Source organism: Daldinia decipiens (genome assembly GCF_022478715.1).
Source record: "Daldinia decipiens strain CBS 113046 unplaced genomic scaffold F4813scaffold_45, whole genome shotgun sequence".
NCBI classification, from domain to species: domain Eukaryota; kingdom Fungi; phylum Ascomycota; class Sordariomycetes; order Xylariales; family Hypoxylaceae; genus Daldinia; species Daldinia decipiens.
Genome location: NW_026054588.1, coordinates 34,781 through 51,988, shown reverse-complemented (window position 1 = coordinate 51,988; position 17,208 = coordinate 34,781). Strand labels below are relative to the sequence as shown.

General features: G+C 46.0%; 5 protein-coding genes across 5 annotated transcripts; 3 read left to right on the top strand and 2 right to left on the bottom strand.

The window, feature by feature from the left end:
• Positions 1-343: 343 nt before the first annotated feature.
• On the top strand, positions 344-1,102 carry F4813DRAFT_393494 (40S ribosomal protein S15; the record flags this gene model as incomplete). Its single annotated transcript, XM_049247433.1, has 4 exons — positions 344-364; positions 454-530; positions 672-968; positions 1,033-1,102. 4 exons carry the CDS (start codon positions 344-346, stop codon positions 1,100-1,102), a joined length of 465 nt encoding a protein of 154 aa, XP_049095561.1.
• A 537-nt stretch (positions 1,103-1,639) lies between these two features.
• Positions 1,640-2,434, bottom strand: F4813DRAFT_393493 (uncharacterized protein; the record flags this gene model as incomplete). Its single annotated transcript, XM_049247432.1, has 3 exons — positions 1,640-1,811; positions 1,984-2,222; positions 2,279-2,434. 3 exons carry the CDS (start codon positions 2,432-2,434, stop codon positions 1,640-1,642), a joined length of 567 nt encoding a protein of 188 aa, XP_049095560.1.
• A 414-nt stretch (positions 2,435-2,848) lies between these two features.
• Positions 2,849-4,491, top strand: F4813DRAFT_249061 (uncharacterized protein). The gene has a single exon (XM_049240125.1). It carries the CDS (start codon positions 3,054-3,056, stop codon positions 4,326-4,328), a length of 1,275 nt encoding a protein of 424 aa, XP_049095559.1. The 5' UTR covers positions 2,849-3,053; the 3' UTR covers positions 4,329-4,491.
• F4813DRAFT_249060 (Clr5 domain-containing protein) lies at positions 4,492-6,323 on the bottom strand. Its single transcript, XM_049240124.1, has 2 exons — positions 6,076-6,323; positions 4,492-6,008 (listed from the first exon to the last, which is right to left on the bottom strand). Exons 1-2 carry the CDS (start codon positions 6,222-6,224, stop codon positions 4,655-4,657), a joined length of 1,503 nt encoding a protein of 500 aa, XP_049095558.1. The 5' UTR covers positions 6,225-6,323; the 3' UTR covers positions 4,492-4,654.
• Positions 6,324-9,230: 2,907 nt separating this feature from the next.
• Positions 9,231-13,445, top strand: F4813DRAFT_249045 (uncharacterized protein). The gene is made up of 2 exons (XM_049240123.1): positions 9,231-9,352; positions 9,876-13,445. Exon 2 carries the CDS (start codon positions 9,891-9,893, stop codon positions 12,954-12,956), a length of 3,066 nt encoding a protein of 1,021 aa, XP_049095557.1. The 5' UTR covers positions 9,231-9,352; positions 9,876-9,890; the 3' UTR covers positions 12,957-13,445.
• Positions 13,446-17,208: the final 3,763 nt, after the last annotated feature.

The following is a 17,208-nucleotide window of genomic DNA, read 5'->3' as shown; positions in this document are numbered from 1 at the left end:
AGGTACATACTAGCCTAACCTAGGGAGAACCTTTATCTGGTAGGTGGAGCTTGCAGGAGCTTGAGCTTAAGCCACGCACGGCCACAACCCCACCTGATAGGTAGTCCGCCTAATACCTGGCTCGTGCGCACACGACTTGGGGCCACAACCCTCACACAAAAATTTCCTGCAATCACTCGGGGCTAGTGCAGGCAAACCTAAGCGAAGCCTTCTACCAAATTATCCACCTCTAGTCTAGAAACTCAACAACCCTCCCCATCTCAATCTTGAACAATTTCGCTCTTCGACAGCGACAACCCACATCCGATCAGCGAAACTTCTTGAGCATCACCCAACCGCAATCATGGCTGACGACCCGGACTACGTACGTCATTTAATCCCGCCGTTGATTACTGCTCCTACTATGGAGAGAATATCCGATTGAGGAATATGCGACTGACTTTGGATGCGCAGAACGCTGAGGAAGCCGCCGAGCTCAAGAAGAGAAGACAGTTCCGCAAGTTTTCCTACCGAGGAATTGACCTTGACGCGTATGTTGTTTCTCCTACAATCGAATCCTACATAGACGCGATTGTCTGGTCGAAAATTCCGCCTAGATTGGTTTTTTAAGTGGTAGTGGGATGGGATCCGAATTGAATATTTTAAGGCTAACATGATTTCTACGACAATAGTCTCCTCGACCTCAGCTCCGAGCAACTTCGCGATGTCGTCCACGCCCGAGCCCGCCGCCGGATCAACCGAGGTCTCAAGCGAAAGCCCATGGGCCTGATCAAGAAGCTGCGCAAGGCTAAGCAGGAGGCTAAGCCCAACGAGAAGCCTGACCTCGTCAAGACGCATCTGCGAAACATGATCGTCGTCCCCGAGATGATCGGTAGCGTCATCGGCATCTACTCGGGCAAGGAGTTCAACCAGGTCGAAATCCGACCTGAGATGGTTGGCCACTACCTGGGCGAATTCTCCATCTCATAGTACGTCCAGGACACGTGCTGAAGGATACGTAGCATATTTGCAGATGGCTAACAATTTCTACAGCAAGCCCGTCAAGCACGGTAGACCCGGTATCGGTGCTACCCACTCTTCTCGATTCATCCCTCTCAAGTAGTCAGTCTGTGGAAAGTTGTAGGGTTCTTGCACTTGCATTCATGGATTGGGCGAACGGAACGGTTCTTTCTCGGTAGATAGGCAAATGACCATCAACCGAATGCGCTACACGATAATGATATGAGATCAGTCTGCGCTAAGCACATTACTACGCGGATTTCTTCGATGACGTGACTGCTTCGTGCCTCGTATTTCTCGCGTACTTATCTGACAATACCATGACGTCTGCGTGATTAAGCTACGGAAGTCTTAGTGTCCAGCCTAATAAGGTACATTGTGTTGTCTACTGCTGATGTGCTAACCTGGACTGGATGATTATTAATTCCTATACAAAGGGGGGCTTGGGTAAATCCCGTCAGAATCAATCAAATTCAATCGGTAAGCGACAAAATAAAGAGGCTATTGCTTATCTAGCCGTCCGTCTGAGTGTTTGTCGGAGCCCGTCTAGGTCACCTAACCTAACCTAAGGTATGTCATGTCTATGTACATTTGCCGCGCAGAGATATATGATGTAAATATATACCTGTGTATGCGCCCGTTACGAAGTCTCCTGCTTTTGCTCCTGCTCCTGCGCCTTGGCCTTGGCCAGCAGGGCCTTGACTTTGCGCTCCTCCTCGGCGGCAGCTTGCCTGTGGTAGTGCGCGGTGACGTGGTCTAGGTTCGGGTAGTGGCCTGCTGGGACGTTGTAGGGGGAGCCGGAGTAGAGGAGTCTGGGTGGGGGAAGATGGGTATGTTAGCGATGAATCTCCTTATATATATATAAACTTTGTGTATTTTTCTTGTATTTATTTATTCATCCTCCCCTCTGCGGGTTTCTGCCAAATAATACCGTAACAGGGATGGGAAGGGGAGGGAAGGAAGGAAAGCGATAAAGGGACGTACTCGGGCGTCTTGAGCTCGACGTGCGTGCTCTTGCCCGCGTTCATGAACAGGTGCTTGTCGTGGGCGGCCTGCTCGATGATGTTGGTGCGCAGGGTGTTGCGCAGCTCCCAGTCGTTGAAGTAGGCGAAGCTCCGCAGCCACTGGGAGAGGATGGGCTCCTCGCCGTCGGGGCCCGGCTGTGAGATCGAGTAGCCGGCGTAGCCCGCGGGGATAGCGGCGGCGAAGAGGTAGAATGCCGTCTGCGGTTGAGTTAATATTATATTATATGGTTTCCCTGTGACGTGGGAATACGCACTCCTAATCCCTCTGCGACCTCGGGCGCGGCGTGGTGGTGATGGCTATCGTGACCGGAGGCGTAGGACCGTGAGGCTCGCGGTGCGGTGGTGGTGTTGGTGGAGGTAAGCCGCGCGTGCCTGGCTGCGCAAGCTGCTCTGGTCCGGAGAGCCTGCATCTCGGGTGATGTGGTGAAATGTGGGATATGCCCAATTGGCTTCGGAGAATGATGTCGTCAAGCTGTGATATCGAGCTTCTAGATGTGTAGGTATTCCGTTAAAGATGCTGGAATTGAGAGATAATGGTGGGGGGCAGGTTGGCCAATCAGGGGGTGTGGAATGGGTAAGCTTTAATGTGTTAATATTATAGTTTTACTGTATCACGTACTGTACGGTATACGGTATTACCTAACCTAGTAGATTTAGTATCGAGGTACCTTGGTATAAGTCTCTTATTTAACCCAACTATGTGTATTTCTATAGTTATTGCTAACTTGGAGAAGTTATTTTGAATTGGTTATAATGGGAATAATATTAAAATCCACTCATGTTTCTATATAATTCTTCATGTTACCATCCCTCTTGTCTTAGCCTGTGAGGCTTGGACAAACTTGTCGTCGTGTCCAGTTTGGCTATTTGCAAGCTGTCCTGAATAAGACGTTGCCACATAACTCAACTTACAAAAGCTCACTTACAAAAAAAGACTTATATACATATCTCAACACTAGCAAAGTAGCCTTACCTCATTATACTCGTTATAGACCTTTATATGTCACTACTCTCACCTGACATCACACAATGGGGCACTCATATACACATATCATGAAGAGGCTTGCTATCGCAACCTTGGTTACCTCATCCGCTCTCTCCTTCACACATGCATCATCTCCCCCATCCGAATCCCCCCCCGCAGAAACAGAACTCATATGCCACACCGGCAACCCCGCTGAATGCTATCCAAAAGTCTTCTCCGCCACAGAGGACTTCCAACCCGTCCACGACGACCAGGATCTTCCGCCCGGCCTACACGTCCAGCTCGACATCCAGACCGGCCAGAAACAAGCCAAGCTGTATAACCCCGCGGAAGAAAACCCTGCTCTGGAAGGCTTACCAGTAGACCGGTCCGTCCTCATCGTCGACCCCGAAACACCCCAGGACGACCAGCCTCAAATCCCCCCCGGCGCCCCGGCCTACGAGCCCGTAGGCTTAGTCAAGGCGCCCAAGGAGAAAAATGAGGGCTTCGCCTTAGCCCTCGAAACGGTGAAGAAGTCCTCAGCGGCCAACAGCAACGCCGTGGCCCCAGACGATCTCGACAAAGCCCTAGAGGACCTAGAAGACCTATCCCACGGCATGTACTACGGCCTGCAGATCGCCTCGGACGCCGACGCCCTGCACTCGCTATTCTGCCTACTCACCGCGCGCGACGCCGCGCAGGCCCAGCGGCCCCTATCCCAGCGCACCGATTTCCTCGCCTCCGCCATCCTCGCGTCTTCCCTCCGGAACAACCAGCCCGCGCTGCGCGCCGTGGAGCAGTCCTGGGACTTCCTCCTCGAGAAGCAATGTCTATCCAGCGCCTCCCCCGACTCTCTGCAAGCACACCTGTTCTCCGCCCTGCAGCCTACGGCAACGGCCGGCTCGGCCGAGGAGCCCGCCGAAGCATACGCCGCGCGCCTGAGTCTCGCCGTGCTGGACGGCCTGCTGAAAAGCCCGCCCATCGCCGCACAGTTCCTCGCGCACGGCGGCATGCGGCACTTCCTGCAGATCCTGCAGCGGACCAACCCCGTCTGGGACGCGCGCAAGGCCAAGGTCGCGCGCATCGTGTCTGATGTCTTCCTCGACGAGGAAGTCGGCGCCGTGCTAAGCGTGTGGCCGACGAGCGCAAGCGTAGCCGAAGCCGGCGTGTGCGGAGCCGGGGGGCCGGATTCTTTGGAAGAAGGGTGTTGGGAGCACCACTTGGAGGTTATTAGCCAAGGTTCGGAAGCCCCGGGTTGGAGCCAGCCGCTCCTCGACTTGCTGAGGCGGAGACGGGCGGAGAAGCCGGCGGCGCAGCGGCATGGGCGGGATGAATTGTAAAAATAAATGATAGATTATCTAAGAGAAAACTTACTGTTTCAATATATGGTAACAACAAGCATACCTAGGTAATGAGGAGGCGTTTAGGAGAACTGCATTCTTGTATTTTATTTGTTTTACTTTACTTTACTTCAGTTTACCCCCTGACGAATACCCTGGCCGCAGCTTTCCGTGTCGAAGCTGCTGCAGCTCACTACATAGAGGACATACACACATATATACATACTACCTAGCAGTGCCAAGTTCCAGCCGAACCAGTGTTTCGTACGCTTATATATGCTTCCCCCTCATTGCACCATGTAGTAGGTATTCATCAGGGCAACGGGTCACGTCTTCAGCCTGCTCATATCGTCCATGACTTCGTCCCATCGCTCCTCAAAGTCGGCGCGCACTCGCTGCGCGTCCTCTATCCTTCCCACGCGGCGTAGGTAGCTTTGCAACGTAGCGAGTAAAGTGACTGTGGCGTTATCGTTGCGCCCGAATTCCGTCTCGCATATCTCTAGGCTACGCGTCATAAGGTCGACGGCCTCCTCGGCGCTTATCTCGTGGCTTGTCGGTAGCGTCCGCAGCATATTGTAGCAACTGAACCGCGCCAGCCGTGGATCCCGTCCCCCACATGTTTCGACTAGTGTACGCGCCGATGCCGCCGCCTCTGTCGGCTTGTTGTGAAGGTTTGTTAGCCATGATAAGTGGTGCCGTAGGAGATCGATATCCTTCCTTATAGCGTCTTGTTCGGGTGAATACACCGACGGCGACGGTGAATTCTCAAGATCTGCGATGAGGTCTTGCATGTACTTCTGCGCCGTATGCATCTCGATGAAGTTGCTATTGAGCATGGCTCGATATATAGTTGCTAGCCATGTCGGCTTGAGACGGCTATCAGCTTGTACAACTTGTAGGAAGCCTTGTATGATTAGGCCGATAAATCTTGTTATTTCAGATGGACTGGCGCCTTTTAATCTCATAAACAATAGGTATAGAGGGTGTCTTGGACCGAAGATGATGCGGGACATGCCGCAGGCGTAGTTTATTAAAGACTCGGCAAGGCCTGGTCCGGATTGTATAAGCGCTCCTAGGGCGAGACACGTCTCGATGAGTAGTGACGGGTCTTGTCGCATCATTACTTCTCTATAGTCCTCGAAGGTTATCCTTATCAGGCGGAAGCCTTGTTTTGTGAACCCGTTGAAAAATAGTTGCCTGGCAGACGACACGGGATCCAACCACGTCCTCGGCCGGCGTGGAAATACTAGTTCCTTGTCGGGAGTAAGCTGCCAGAGAGACCCTTCCAAGGCACCCCCGACGTAGCTCTGCACTATCTGCATGCACTCCTCGGGGAGCCGTAAGCTGTCGGGAGCTTCCACGCGTCTTGGTATTGATGCCGGCTCTGGTTTGGGAGATGGAGTACGGCATATGATCTCCTCTATGCTGCGCTTCTGGGCCTCAGCTGATTCTATCTTACCTGATAAAATCGCCATGAGTTCCTTGCGACTAGTAGGCGAGACTCGTCGGAGGTATGCGTTGAGCCTATCCGCATCGACCTTGCGGCCGTGAACGAAGGATACCGATGGCTTGCCGACGGCGGCGCGACGACCCCGCTGAACTAGAAGCTCGGCCACCTGGTGAGCCCTTAGTTTCTTGTGTAGGCCCCATCTGTTGAAGCGGATCTTGTACATCTTTTCCCTAAGTGCCGGGTTAGACTTATAGGTTGGTGGTTATCTGTGCGATCGGGTCACAGGCAGAAGCTTACGTTGCATAGAAGTCGTATTCCTCCCGCATAATACGCATGACTTCTTTTAAGCTCTTGTTCTGCTCTAGATATAGCATTGTGATGGTGTCTCGATTGTTGTTCCAGTCCCCGTCCTTCGCAGGACCATTATACCGCTGGGATGTGGCCATGACGGTTGTGGCCCGCTGGATATCTCTATATGAGATGGTTATAAAATGTATAAATTCGAATTCGTCTTGCTTGGTTAGGAAACAATACGATAAGCCTTCTTTCCCAAGCTCATACCCAACCTCGTATGTCGTCTAACTATAGATATGTAAAAGATGTATAACCATTATATACTTGTAAGGAAAAGCGCGCAATAGGAAATGTTCCGTTCGAGGTTGCAGAGGATGTCGCGCGTGTTATGTTTTCGAGGTAGACAGAGACAGTGGATCGGACTTGATAGACATAATAGGCATAATCGAAGTCCTGTCATCTCCTGCTTCATTATGTTGCATCGCCTACAACAGGAACGACATGTTCGGGATAGGCGTGTCTCCAATAAGGCTGGCCTTTATATTAGTCAGGGCAGGGCGGCCATGATGATTTGTGAATTAAGAATCCTTGTCGCACCCAGCGGTGCAACTATCAGGGGGTCACCGTCCCGGACTTTGCCCTGGGCATTGACGTTGAATGACACACGCGTTATTCCGTATAGTCGCTCAACAATTGTCGACCTAAAGCATTTTTAGGTAATATCTAACGCGGCATGTTAATAACGCCGTAGATCGACTCTTGTTTCAATCAAACCGATGGTTGTTTGACTTGTTTGAAAGCTTAGTAAATGGTTGAGCCTTGGGGTAGGATGTCGGTCCTAGGGCTGCCAGGGGTTCCTAGGGCTGCCAGGAGGATGAAGGATCATAAGAATTGAACGAATGGGATGCTAGTGCATACATGAGTATCCCCTGTTCGCCAACTCCTATTGGATATAGGTAGCTCACCTAAACCTATTGTATAATAGTTGGACTTTGCTCTAGGTTACATAGTTAGGTGGACTTTTATTAATCTTTGCTAAGGTTTCAACTCTTAGATGCGGAGTTGACTTCTTGGCTCCCACTTTGTACATACATAGTAGAGTAGCGTATAATGTTACCCGCATATGATCCCCTAACTGCGACTTAACTGTGAGCTAGAACAGGCTGCCAGATGTCAGTGTACGTATTCCTACCTTCTTTGGTGCCCGAGTACGCGGAGTTCTTCCCTTATTCTAACGTTCCAAATATTTAAGCTACCTATGCTGCCGAATGCAAGTTACTGTATACTACCCCCGACCGCAATGTAGCAGGTAGTATCAACTCAATGAAGATCCCTCTGGGCGACTTTATATCGAGCTCGGGCCAACGGCTATTGCGACGCTTCTCGAATAGCTGCATAGCGGCCGAGTAATGACGACAAGACTCCAATCGAATCCTTGGTGGGTCATGTGAGAATGGCGTGTGTTTACCTGAACGGCAACGGTCACGAATTTTCAAACATAATAAACAAGAATCCTTCGGCTTTTCTGGAGAATGGAAAAAGGAGACGCGATAGCCATGCGCTACGTTGATGGCTGTAAACTAGGAAAGCTACCTTTCATTGAGCCCTGATGGTACCAGCGGACCTCTAATACCGTTAGCATAAGTATCAAGCTACTTTAACTGTTGATAGTTATACCATTCTTTGATAAAGAACTCCGGGCTACCTCTATATAATGACTGACCTTTCGTAGTATTAGATGGGCTTGTCTATATAACTATAGTCTAGCCTCGGCTGCAGTAAGTTAGGCTGAGCGACGCGTGGAAATCTCTTATAATAGGTTATATCGCTGTCTTGTGGTACTACCAAGTGATTCTAGCGAGGCTGAGATTGATGATATTCAGATGGGATATATATAGGTTCTCTAAGACCGGCGAATTGGTTTGCCAAACTTCAGCTGTGGGTGACCTCATGAGCAGAATTGTCAAATGGACCCCACGTTCCTATAAGGATACCATGTCGTAACTCTTTAAACATAGGTATGATAAAGGGGGAATACTACATACGATACCTTATGTTTTCCGACATACCATCGCACTGTTGGAATATTAACACAGGAGGATGGTAGTATACAGAAGTTGTTGGAGCCTTAATGCGATGAAACCCATAGTCGAATTATATAAACTAGACTATCGGGTTTAGATGGAAAAGAAATGTAAATGGGGCTGTGGGGGAACCGGGCTGTGAATTTGAGTATGGGGGACCTTTGGATTAGATGTGCAGCCTTCAGTAATGCTAAGCTTGCGTATCGAACGGAACGCGCGAAGCCGGTTCTAAATTAATAAATATCGACCGACTCGCATATTGATGCGACTAAATTTGAAGACGGGAATATTGCCAACTTTGGTCAGTAGATGAATTGCAGATATGATTTGTGTTTTGGTCACAAGATAATGGGAAAGCCCGATAGCATTCTCTAACAATGTATCATCGAGCACATGACATATGAGACACCAATCAAGTAGCTAATTGCTGGTGATGGTGTCTCATCAGTGTTGTAAAAGACATTGGAAACAACCGAGAGGCTAGTTAAGAAGGCCCGAGGTTACCTTAAGAGATGTTACTTAAGTGTTAAGTGTACAAACTACTTATTCATTTGCACAGACCACTTAAGCAAACAATTCATAAAGCTGCTGACTGAATACGCATGACCCACTATATGAATTGATTTGATAGGTTCCACAAATGATGCAATGCAATACCTAACTGCAGTCCCAATCGCCAATCCCAGGCCTTTTTCTAAATTCTGCCACTTCAATCTATCTTAGGTGTCTATATGCACAACATGCATCTCCATTCCGACACCAACACAAAAAATGCTTTTCCGCATCTATGTTTACCGCCTACATAGGTACCTACCTAGGTACGCATGCAGTGCACCGTAGCCTACACCATAGCGTAACATTTAGAGGAACGGGAAGTGTGGAACCCGGTAGGGTTGCAGCCGCGATGCGAATACATTACCGCCCAACCGTTGTCTAGCCGTCTCTTGGCTTGGAGATGCTTGACCAATGGGGGCTATGCTGTCCTACAACTCGGCGGCTACATCTAACGCTCATCTGCTTCAACCCCAAATTCCACCATCCAGAAGCTTCATATGGCCTCCCATCAGTAGCCGCGAAGGCGTCTTTAAGCCCCCAGACCACACACTAACCTTGCGTTGGCTTGACGTCGTATAACGGGGCTACCGACAGCTTGACCACTCATATATCGAATTTTCTTGTCCGAGCTATTAAATCGGGTAGGTTGATCGTTGGTTAATTCGAGTTTCCCGTCAAATGTATTGTAGTCATATTGTTTGCACTGATGCGTAGGTTGTAGGCGATGTGACACGTCCTTTGCCAGTCATTGTTCTGATCCATTTAACATTGGCCCTCGCCAGCCGTCTCATCTTACAATGACTTCTTACATCTGATTCTCACCTATCGTGTTGTTTTCGAGCCTTTCTTTTTGTTTGTATGTTTATACAAAGACGTGTTATTTCCCTATCATAATAATACCCATTCATTCTGGGATCAAATCGGTGGCTCTTAATGACTTGAAATCTTCTTCCATTCTCTTCAACAAAAACCTTCTCCTTACGCGTAACCATTTTTGCAGACCAGTCACCTAGACAACCTCGTCCAACATTTTGTTTTTACCAATTCCTGTTTCATTCCGTTCTTGATGCGCCAAACTTCAACGCAGGCACTTTGAATTTGGTATAGCTTTTGGAAAATACTTCAAAACATTCTCCTTAACATTATTACTTATTTGTTACTTAGCTCACATCGTCCATCATGAAGGTAATAAAACCTTCTCCGAATAATCCTTTAGGGATGCCATCTAGTCGATCGACCCCTAAGGACGAATGGGAAGACTGGGAAGATTCGGATGGGGAGGTACAGAGAATGACGGAGAGTAAGAATAGACTCCTCATCGACCTTTCGGATGATATAGCGCGCAGGTCGTTCAGGTCTGCTACCGCACAAAGCATTTCGCGCAATTCAATACGATACTCGATCCAAAAACCAACTCGCGTGAAGTCAAGAGCTAGGCAAAAGGCCCAGAATGAAAAGGCTGGCATCAAAGTTGTTACCGACATGTCCAACTTCAGTCGACCAGCGCCAGCTGCGCAACAGCCAAAATTTGTTGATGCTGTCGCTCTTCACGCTTTAGAAGGGGAGCCTTCATCTGCTTCGATTGGCAGTTTCTCGTGGCTTAAACAAAGACCTGGTGCGAGAGCAAGCAACAAGCTTGTACATGCTCCCACTTCAGACCTTTCTCCGGTAGCTCGACCAATCGTCATCGGAATAGCGGTACCTTCAGACAACGTACTAGATCATCAGCCTAGCCCACAGACTGCAGTCATCGAGACGCCAAATGATCTGCAAAGATACGCCCCGAAAGAGAGAAATCCTACAGCTCTCACGCCACAACAGCTGCACTCCGTATGGTCTCCAGACACAGAAGAGAGTGAATCACCGTACCAGCCATCTAGAGCTGTGTCAAGTTTCTATTCGCAACCCAGCGTATATGGCAGTACTGCAGTGGATGCTAATGTACCTCCCGTACCCGCCCTACCAGCAGACATTAAACCCAAGGAGCAGCAAGCTACATGGCTTGATCTAGACGATGATGACAGTATTGGAACACCATGCACTCTTTTCGAAGAAGACGGAAGTCCTACGGCGGTTCGCAAGTCAGCTAAGCCTCAAGCAACGATGGTGAGTCCCGAAAGTGCTAACAGTCCATCTCGTGGCTGGTGGGACCATATCACGACTCCTTTCGTACAACAAAACAACCCCTTCAAACAGCAGCCGCAGGACACAGGTTCGAGTTCTTCGCCGCAGCAATGGAACCCATTCAAAAAGCAAGTACAAGAACCTATCCTCAACACTACAGCAGCTTCTCCTCAAGGATGGTGGGCTGGAGTGGACGAGAAAGGAAATCCCTTGCCGCCGAATACCAGACAACAGCCAGATAACTCAACTCCCAATCCTTCATCATCATCGCCGTCGGCTCCCCAAGAATGGTGGAATAGAAATGAAGAAAAGGGCGGTGCGTCTTCAAGGGGGTTGGCTAGCAATACGCCGGTGGTATCTCAGCAGCAGTTCACAGCTCAGCCAGTTGCCACCTCATCTCGTGCAGCATCGCCCAACCGCCGTGAGGAACATTCCGAGAAAGCCAGGATTCTTCTGGAGGAGAATCAGAAGCCGAGCGAAGAACCACCGCCATATTCACCTCCTAAGCCAGCTAATCAAGTCAAATTTGGCGTGATACTACCCCCTCCACATGTGGTCAGCTCCCAGCGTGTCCCTTCCCCCGGCCCAATGACGCCAAACTTACCGGGGACGATGACTTCTCAGGGCGCCATTGACATGGCAGAAATCCCCCTGACGCCCTCCGGAATCCGTACCGTACAACCTGTCGTGCTCCCCGACCGCGCACCTGGCTCGTATGTTCCCGGCGACCACTTTTACGAAATTCGAGGCCACGCCAACAGAACCGAAATGCAGCGGCGGCGCCACGAGAAGGAGGAAGTGGTCGCTAGGAAAGTTGGCGGCTTTTGGAGAGGCCGCGGTTGCATGCCTCAGAATGGGTGCTTTGGACGCTCGGGTCGAGAAGGGAGGAAGAGAAGGCGCATTTGTTTCGCAGTTATCGCTGCCTTGATTGTTGCGATTATTCTCGCTGTGGTGTTGGCTGTTGTCTTTACACGGCGGCACCCGGACGAAAGCCCGACCCCTTCGATTTGGCTCAATTTGACGGATTTCCCGCCAATGCCCACCGGAGTTTTGACCGTTTCTGGTCCGGACAATTCCGAGGCGAAATCTGGTTGTCTCATTGAAACACCAGACACGGCCTGGTCGTGCTCCCTGCCGAAGGAAGAGCATGATTCAGTAGCCCCCCATCAGCCTAACCAGCCCGAGTTCATTTTCCAGATTCAGTATGACAACAATACTCGGACGCTATGGAATATGACCAATGAGGAGCAAGCTGGCAGGAAGGGACAGAGCTTCCTGACCGACCAAGGCTTCACTCCAAACCCGGCACCCCCTTCCATCGCGGAGATGCGTTTTCTAGGAAATACCACGGATCACATCGAAGAAGATGACAAAGCTGGAGAGCCAACACCTTTCTTCATTAGTCTCTTGACGTCGATCGAAAAAACAGTCGGTCCTAATATGCTTACTCGCCGACAACAACCCAATAATGCCATCGGCTCAGGGAATGACGCAGCATTCGACCTTGTAAATGCTCTCCCTCCCCCGAAAACGAACGGCGACGGCACAGTTGCACCAGCCCAGCTCTTCCCGCACGCCACCCAGCAGCCTATTCGTCTGTTCGATCGCGGCTTGCCCACCGAGCACTATGGCTTTTACACTTACTTCGACAAGACTATGTATATGATCGACACCCTAAAAGCGAATCCAGGCGACGAGGACGGCGGTGCCACCCTAGCCGCGGCCAAGTCCATAGTAACATTTGCCCAGACGCGCTTCCTCGTGCAAATCTGGACACGCATGGAGAACACCACGCAACTGATCGGTGGCGGCCCCGTGCCCTGGACCAACGGCTCCGCAGCCGCCGACACCCCCGGCACCATGCCGTATCCGGTTACCGTAACCGCGGACATGCACGGCGGGGACCGGAGCAAGAAGATCGACTACCGTTTTGGAATCCTAGGTAACCACGCGGTCAACCTAACGGATGCCCAGCTCATCTTGTCCGACCGCGGCTTCGGCGGCACCCTGGTCAACCCCATGAGCAATGCCGACCCAGCCCTCGGCGGTATCGACGGCGGCACGGGCGGCTGCAAGTGCGAGTGGATTAACTTCAAGAACTTCAATAAAGTCACTGTATAATTTGCTTGATCCGTGGCGAGTGTACGTTACGGCAAGGGCTTGACGCGGGTATATTATTCGCTATTTTTTCGTTATTACATATACACACACATACACACATGTACATACATACATACATACATACATACATACCTACGCATGTCAAGGCGTTTTTTTTCGGATTGCATCAGCGTATTCAAGTGGAAGACAAAAATTGGTCAGCGGTTTTGGCATTCACAGTATGCTTTTTTATTTTTTGTTGTATTTTTTACTTTGGTATCTACCCAGTTTATGAGGTTTGGGTGTTCGCAGCGAGCGAGGCTATGATAGCGTTTGACAGGATAGGATAGGGCGGAAGGGGGGTGGGTGCATGATATCACGATGGTTTTGGACGGACGACTACCTACCTGGGTAGGTACTTTAGGTACTTATACATATTAATGGGGAACTTTTATGTAGCTGTTCATAACCAGCAAAAAATTAAAAAGCGAATTTGATTAATTACATTAGCTCTTAAGACTCATATGTGATGTGTGTAAATACCCAGGCTTTAAGAGAGTTATTATGTCGAAAGTTTCCCTTCAGGGATCTTATCTCGATGAAGATAAAACTTCAGCGCCTATAAGTTTATATCGGTGTATATTTAATGGAATAGCTTGGAGCGCAAAGCCAAAGAGAAATCTACTGTTAGGGTATATGTAGGTGGGGGTAGTCACAGGGGTATATCTACTATAAGTCAAAGCACCCTTACGGGGGCCACCTTAATGGGGGCCACCTTAAATTTTTAAACCTTCAAAATAAATACCTTAATTTCAATTTAATATTATTTAATTAAATTAAATTTAATTAATTTATAATTTATTATATTTTAATAACGATATAGTTTTTTGCTATTAATTTAACTAATAAGGTTTTATTTTTTAAATTAATATTGAAATTGTTAATTATAATTGTACTACCTAATTCTTAGGCCTTTAATTATTTCTTTTTTTTTATAATAATTTTAATATTTATAAATGTTAAATTTAGGTTAGGTAATATCTTATGCCGTTTTTGCGGTTTTATATTTGTTAATATTTTTTTTAAATATTTAACGTAGGCTTTTATTATAATTAATTTTATAGTAATTTTATTAAGGACTTTACTAATTTTATTAAATAAAAACTTTACCGCGGGTTTAGTAAACGTTATATCAACTTTAAATAGTTTTTAATTAAAATATTAATATTTTATAAACTTAAAAACGTTGCTAAAAGGATTAAGGTTATATTTTCAATAAAATTAAGCTTTTTTGGGTTAGAAATAAAATTTGGAGAGGTTGGGGTAGTATCGGGAGTTTTCCGGAGTATAAACCGGTAATTTAATAGCTTATTTCAATCTTTAGAATAAATTTCTATAACCTTCCAGCTAATTAATATATTATATTTGGTTAAATGTTTTTTTCGTACTATTTAATAAATTATAATAAATTCCTTTTTATCGAGATTAAAGATATAATATAATTGGTATATTTTAATAAATTTATAACAATAGCTTCGTTTTATCGATAAAAATATACCTACGTTAATAATTTATAAAACGTACAATGAGTATGCCGGGATAAAAATAATGTAAACCTTATTTATAAAGCATTCCTAAAGGAATTCTATCGTGGTATGGTTACCGTAGCCGTTAAGGATTAATAATTATTATTATTAACAATTTAATAACTTCGTTTTTTTTAAAAAAAACCTTATAAAGCCATTTAAATATAATATTATTATTAGTTTAACTATTAAAAAACGTAATAAATTTCCAACCTTTAAATTTAACGTCTTTATTGTTAGGAAACTATTATTATTATACGTATTTACTTATATATATAATAAAGGAATTTAAAAATTGGCTGTTGCTATTAACGCACTTAATAATTAACGTTTAAGTTTTATTGCTATAATTTTTAACCATAATATACTTCTTATAAACCTTGCTAATAATTATTCTATTATCTCCAACCCCTTTTATAATCCCCATTTCGTTAGCGTTGTATATATGCTTAATTAAGATATTTTTAATCCTAAAGATTTTAAATCGATTAAAAAAAATATTAATATTATTAGTTATAACCCCATTAACTCGTTTATAATTAATTAAATAGGCTTTAACCGATTTAATATTAAAATAATAAAATAAAAATTGTATATACCAATATTTATTAAAAATATCGGGCTAATAATTATAAGTTAATAATTTTTTTGCAATATCTTTAAATTAATATAAAGAAGGCGTATAACTAATACAGCTTAACATAATAACTTAATTAATTAATTCTTTTTTTTAATACTTCAATAGTTTTTAATATTTTTTTAAATAATCGTTTTGTATTTTACGGCCTAATATTCGGTTTGTAAAGTAATATCGTAATATAAAATATTTTTTAAACGCCTACTGCAGGGATATACCGTTAAAAACGTCGTTTATCGCCACAGCACAACGCAATTAAACTAAGAAAATAAGCATTTTAAAATTGTAAAAAAATAAAGATTTAAATAATAAATTTTATTTTTTAATTAATTAAAAATTAATAAAATTATATAATAATTTGTATGTAGATCTTATCGCGAACGCGTTGCGTTTTTGAGGTGGCCCCTACTAGGGTGGCCCCTGTAAGGGTGCTTTAACTTATAGGGTAGAAGGCCAGGCGTTACTAGTTTAATACTATCTACCACCTGATCTACCTACCTGATATTCACTCTGTATGTGACCGCCACCAAGGGTGTTAACTATATCTAACAATAAATAGTATCGACATAAATGTTGTAGAATAGTCGGAATATGCCTATGCCAAGTTTCCTCAAACATGTATGGCCGATATAATAGTAATCAGCTATTATTAAGGAAGACGACGTTCACCGCAGCGTATCTAAACGACAGTAGTGATTAGGGTGACGATAGAGTTGAGTAAAGACTCCTTGTATGTGTATAGCCCTTCTCCTAATTCACTTGAGTCTGCTGTCTTAGATCCTCGACAGTTATTAGCATAGCGTATAAATTGCACTATATTATAGGAGTTTCTCTTACTTGAAGCCTGACACCAATTAGGCGATGGTATAAGGGAAATGCTGTGTTCGTAATCCATCTAGAGAGTGGTTCGGGCGACACCCGAGGCTTTGTGGCAACTAGGTCGTTTTCGTATCGCTCGGCTCAAGCCTCCATATCCAGACCCCGTATCGGAAAATCCCCCATGGATGGTCTTTCAAGCCAACTACGCAGGAATTCAAGGTCAGTCGGATTAGGCCCCTCGAGCTCAAATATTTGGGTTTGTTGAAGCAAAGCCTCATCTAACAATATGTTAAAATCCCCTTTCGCCTGAGGATTACTGGCTTTCTTACTGTATTCCCTTAGCTTCCTCCTTATGCAGCACACAACTCGCCATTTCTCTCTTCCCGCTCTTTTTTTCCCGTGCGCCAATTCCCACCAGTCTCGGACATACTTATTACGTTCGGTGTGGGCAGCATCCCACTGTATAGTTTCACTAAGACGTTTCTCGAGGTGGACGATCCGAGCTTGCAGGTAGAGTAAATTTTGGTAGCCACCTGACCCTCAAGGACGCGAAGATCGCCGAGATACGACAGGTGTTAGAAAAGAAGCGACAGGAGTTAGAAGAGGTGTGATAGGAATTAGAGAAAGCCCCTGCAAAGGAGAAAATATATCTACCTATGTTCAACAGCATGCTAGATTGTGATAGATGGATAATACCAAGCCACCTAGTCTTATGCAGATACCACCGCACAATCTATCTACATTAGGATTAATATAACATCTACTAGAGTTGGTATCACATTCTCGTGACTTATAAGAACGGCGTTTTAAGGACACGAGTAATAGGTAACCAAGGACTAATCAAGGACTAATCCAAAGTGTCTTGGCAAGGCGTACTCTAATAATAATTAAGGGTGTTTTGGACTATCCTAAGCCATTGTATTGTATCTGCTCTTTGCACTATTATTCGAGGCTAATCTCGACTACCTGTTAGTTATCTTGCGTGCTCTCCTCACAAACCGTAACGGTAATAACGCGATCATACGATGCGCGAAATGAAAATGACCATCCCTCTAAAAATATTAAAAATACTAAAAAATTCAAAATATTTTTGGCAGTTTTATGCCTGTTTCCTACCGTCAGTCAGCCGCCACAATTTCTTACGGCTGATTTAGCTTATTACCATTTAATACCCCCTTTCGTACGAGATCTTAAATACAGCCTCGTCTTTCCACTATTCCTTATTTCCGAT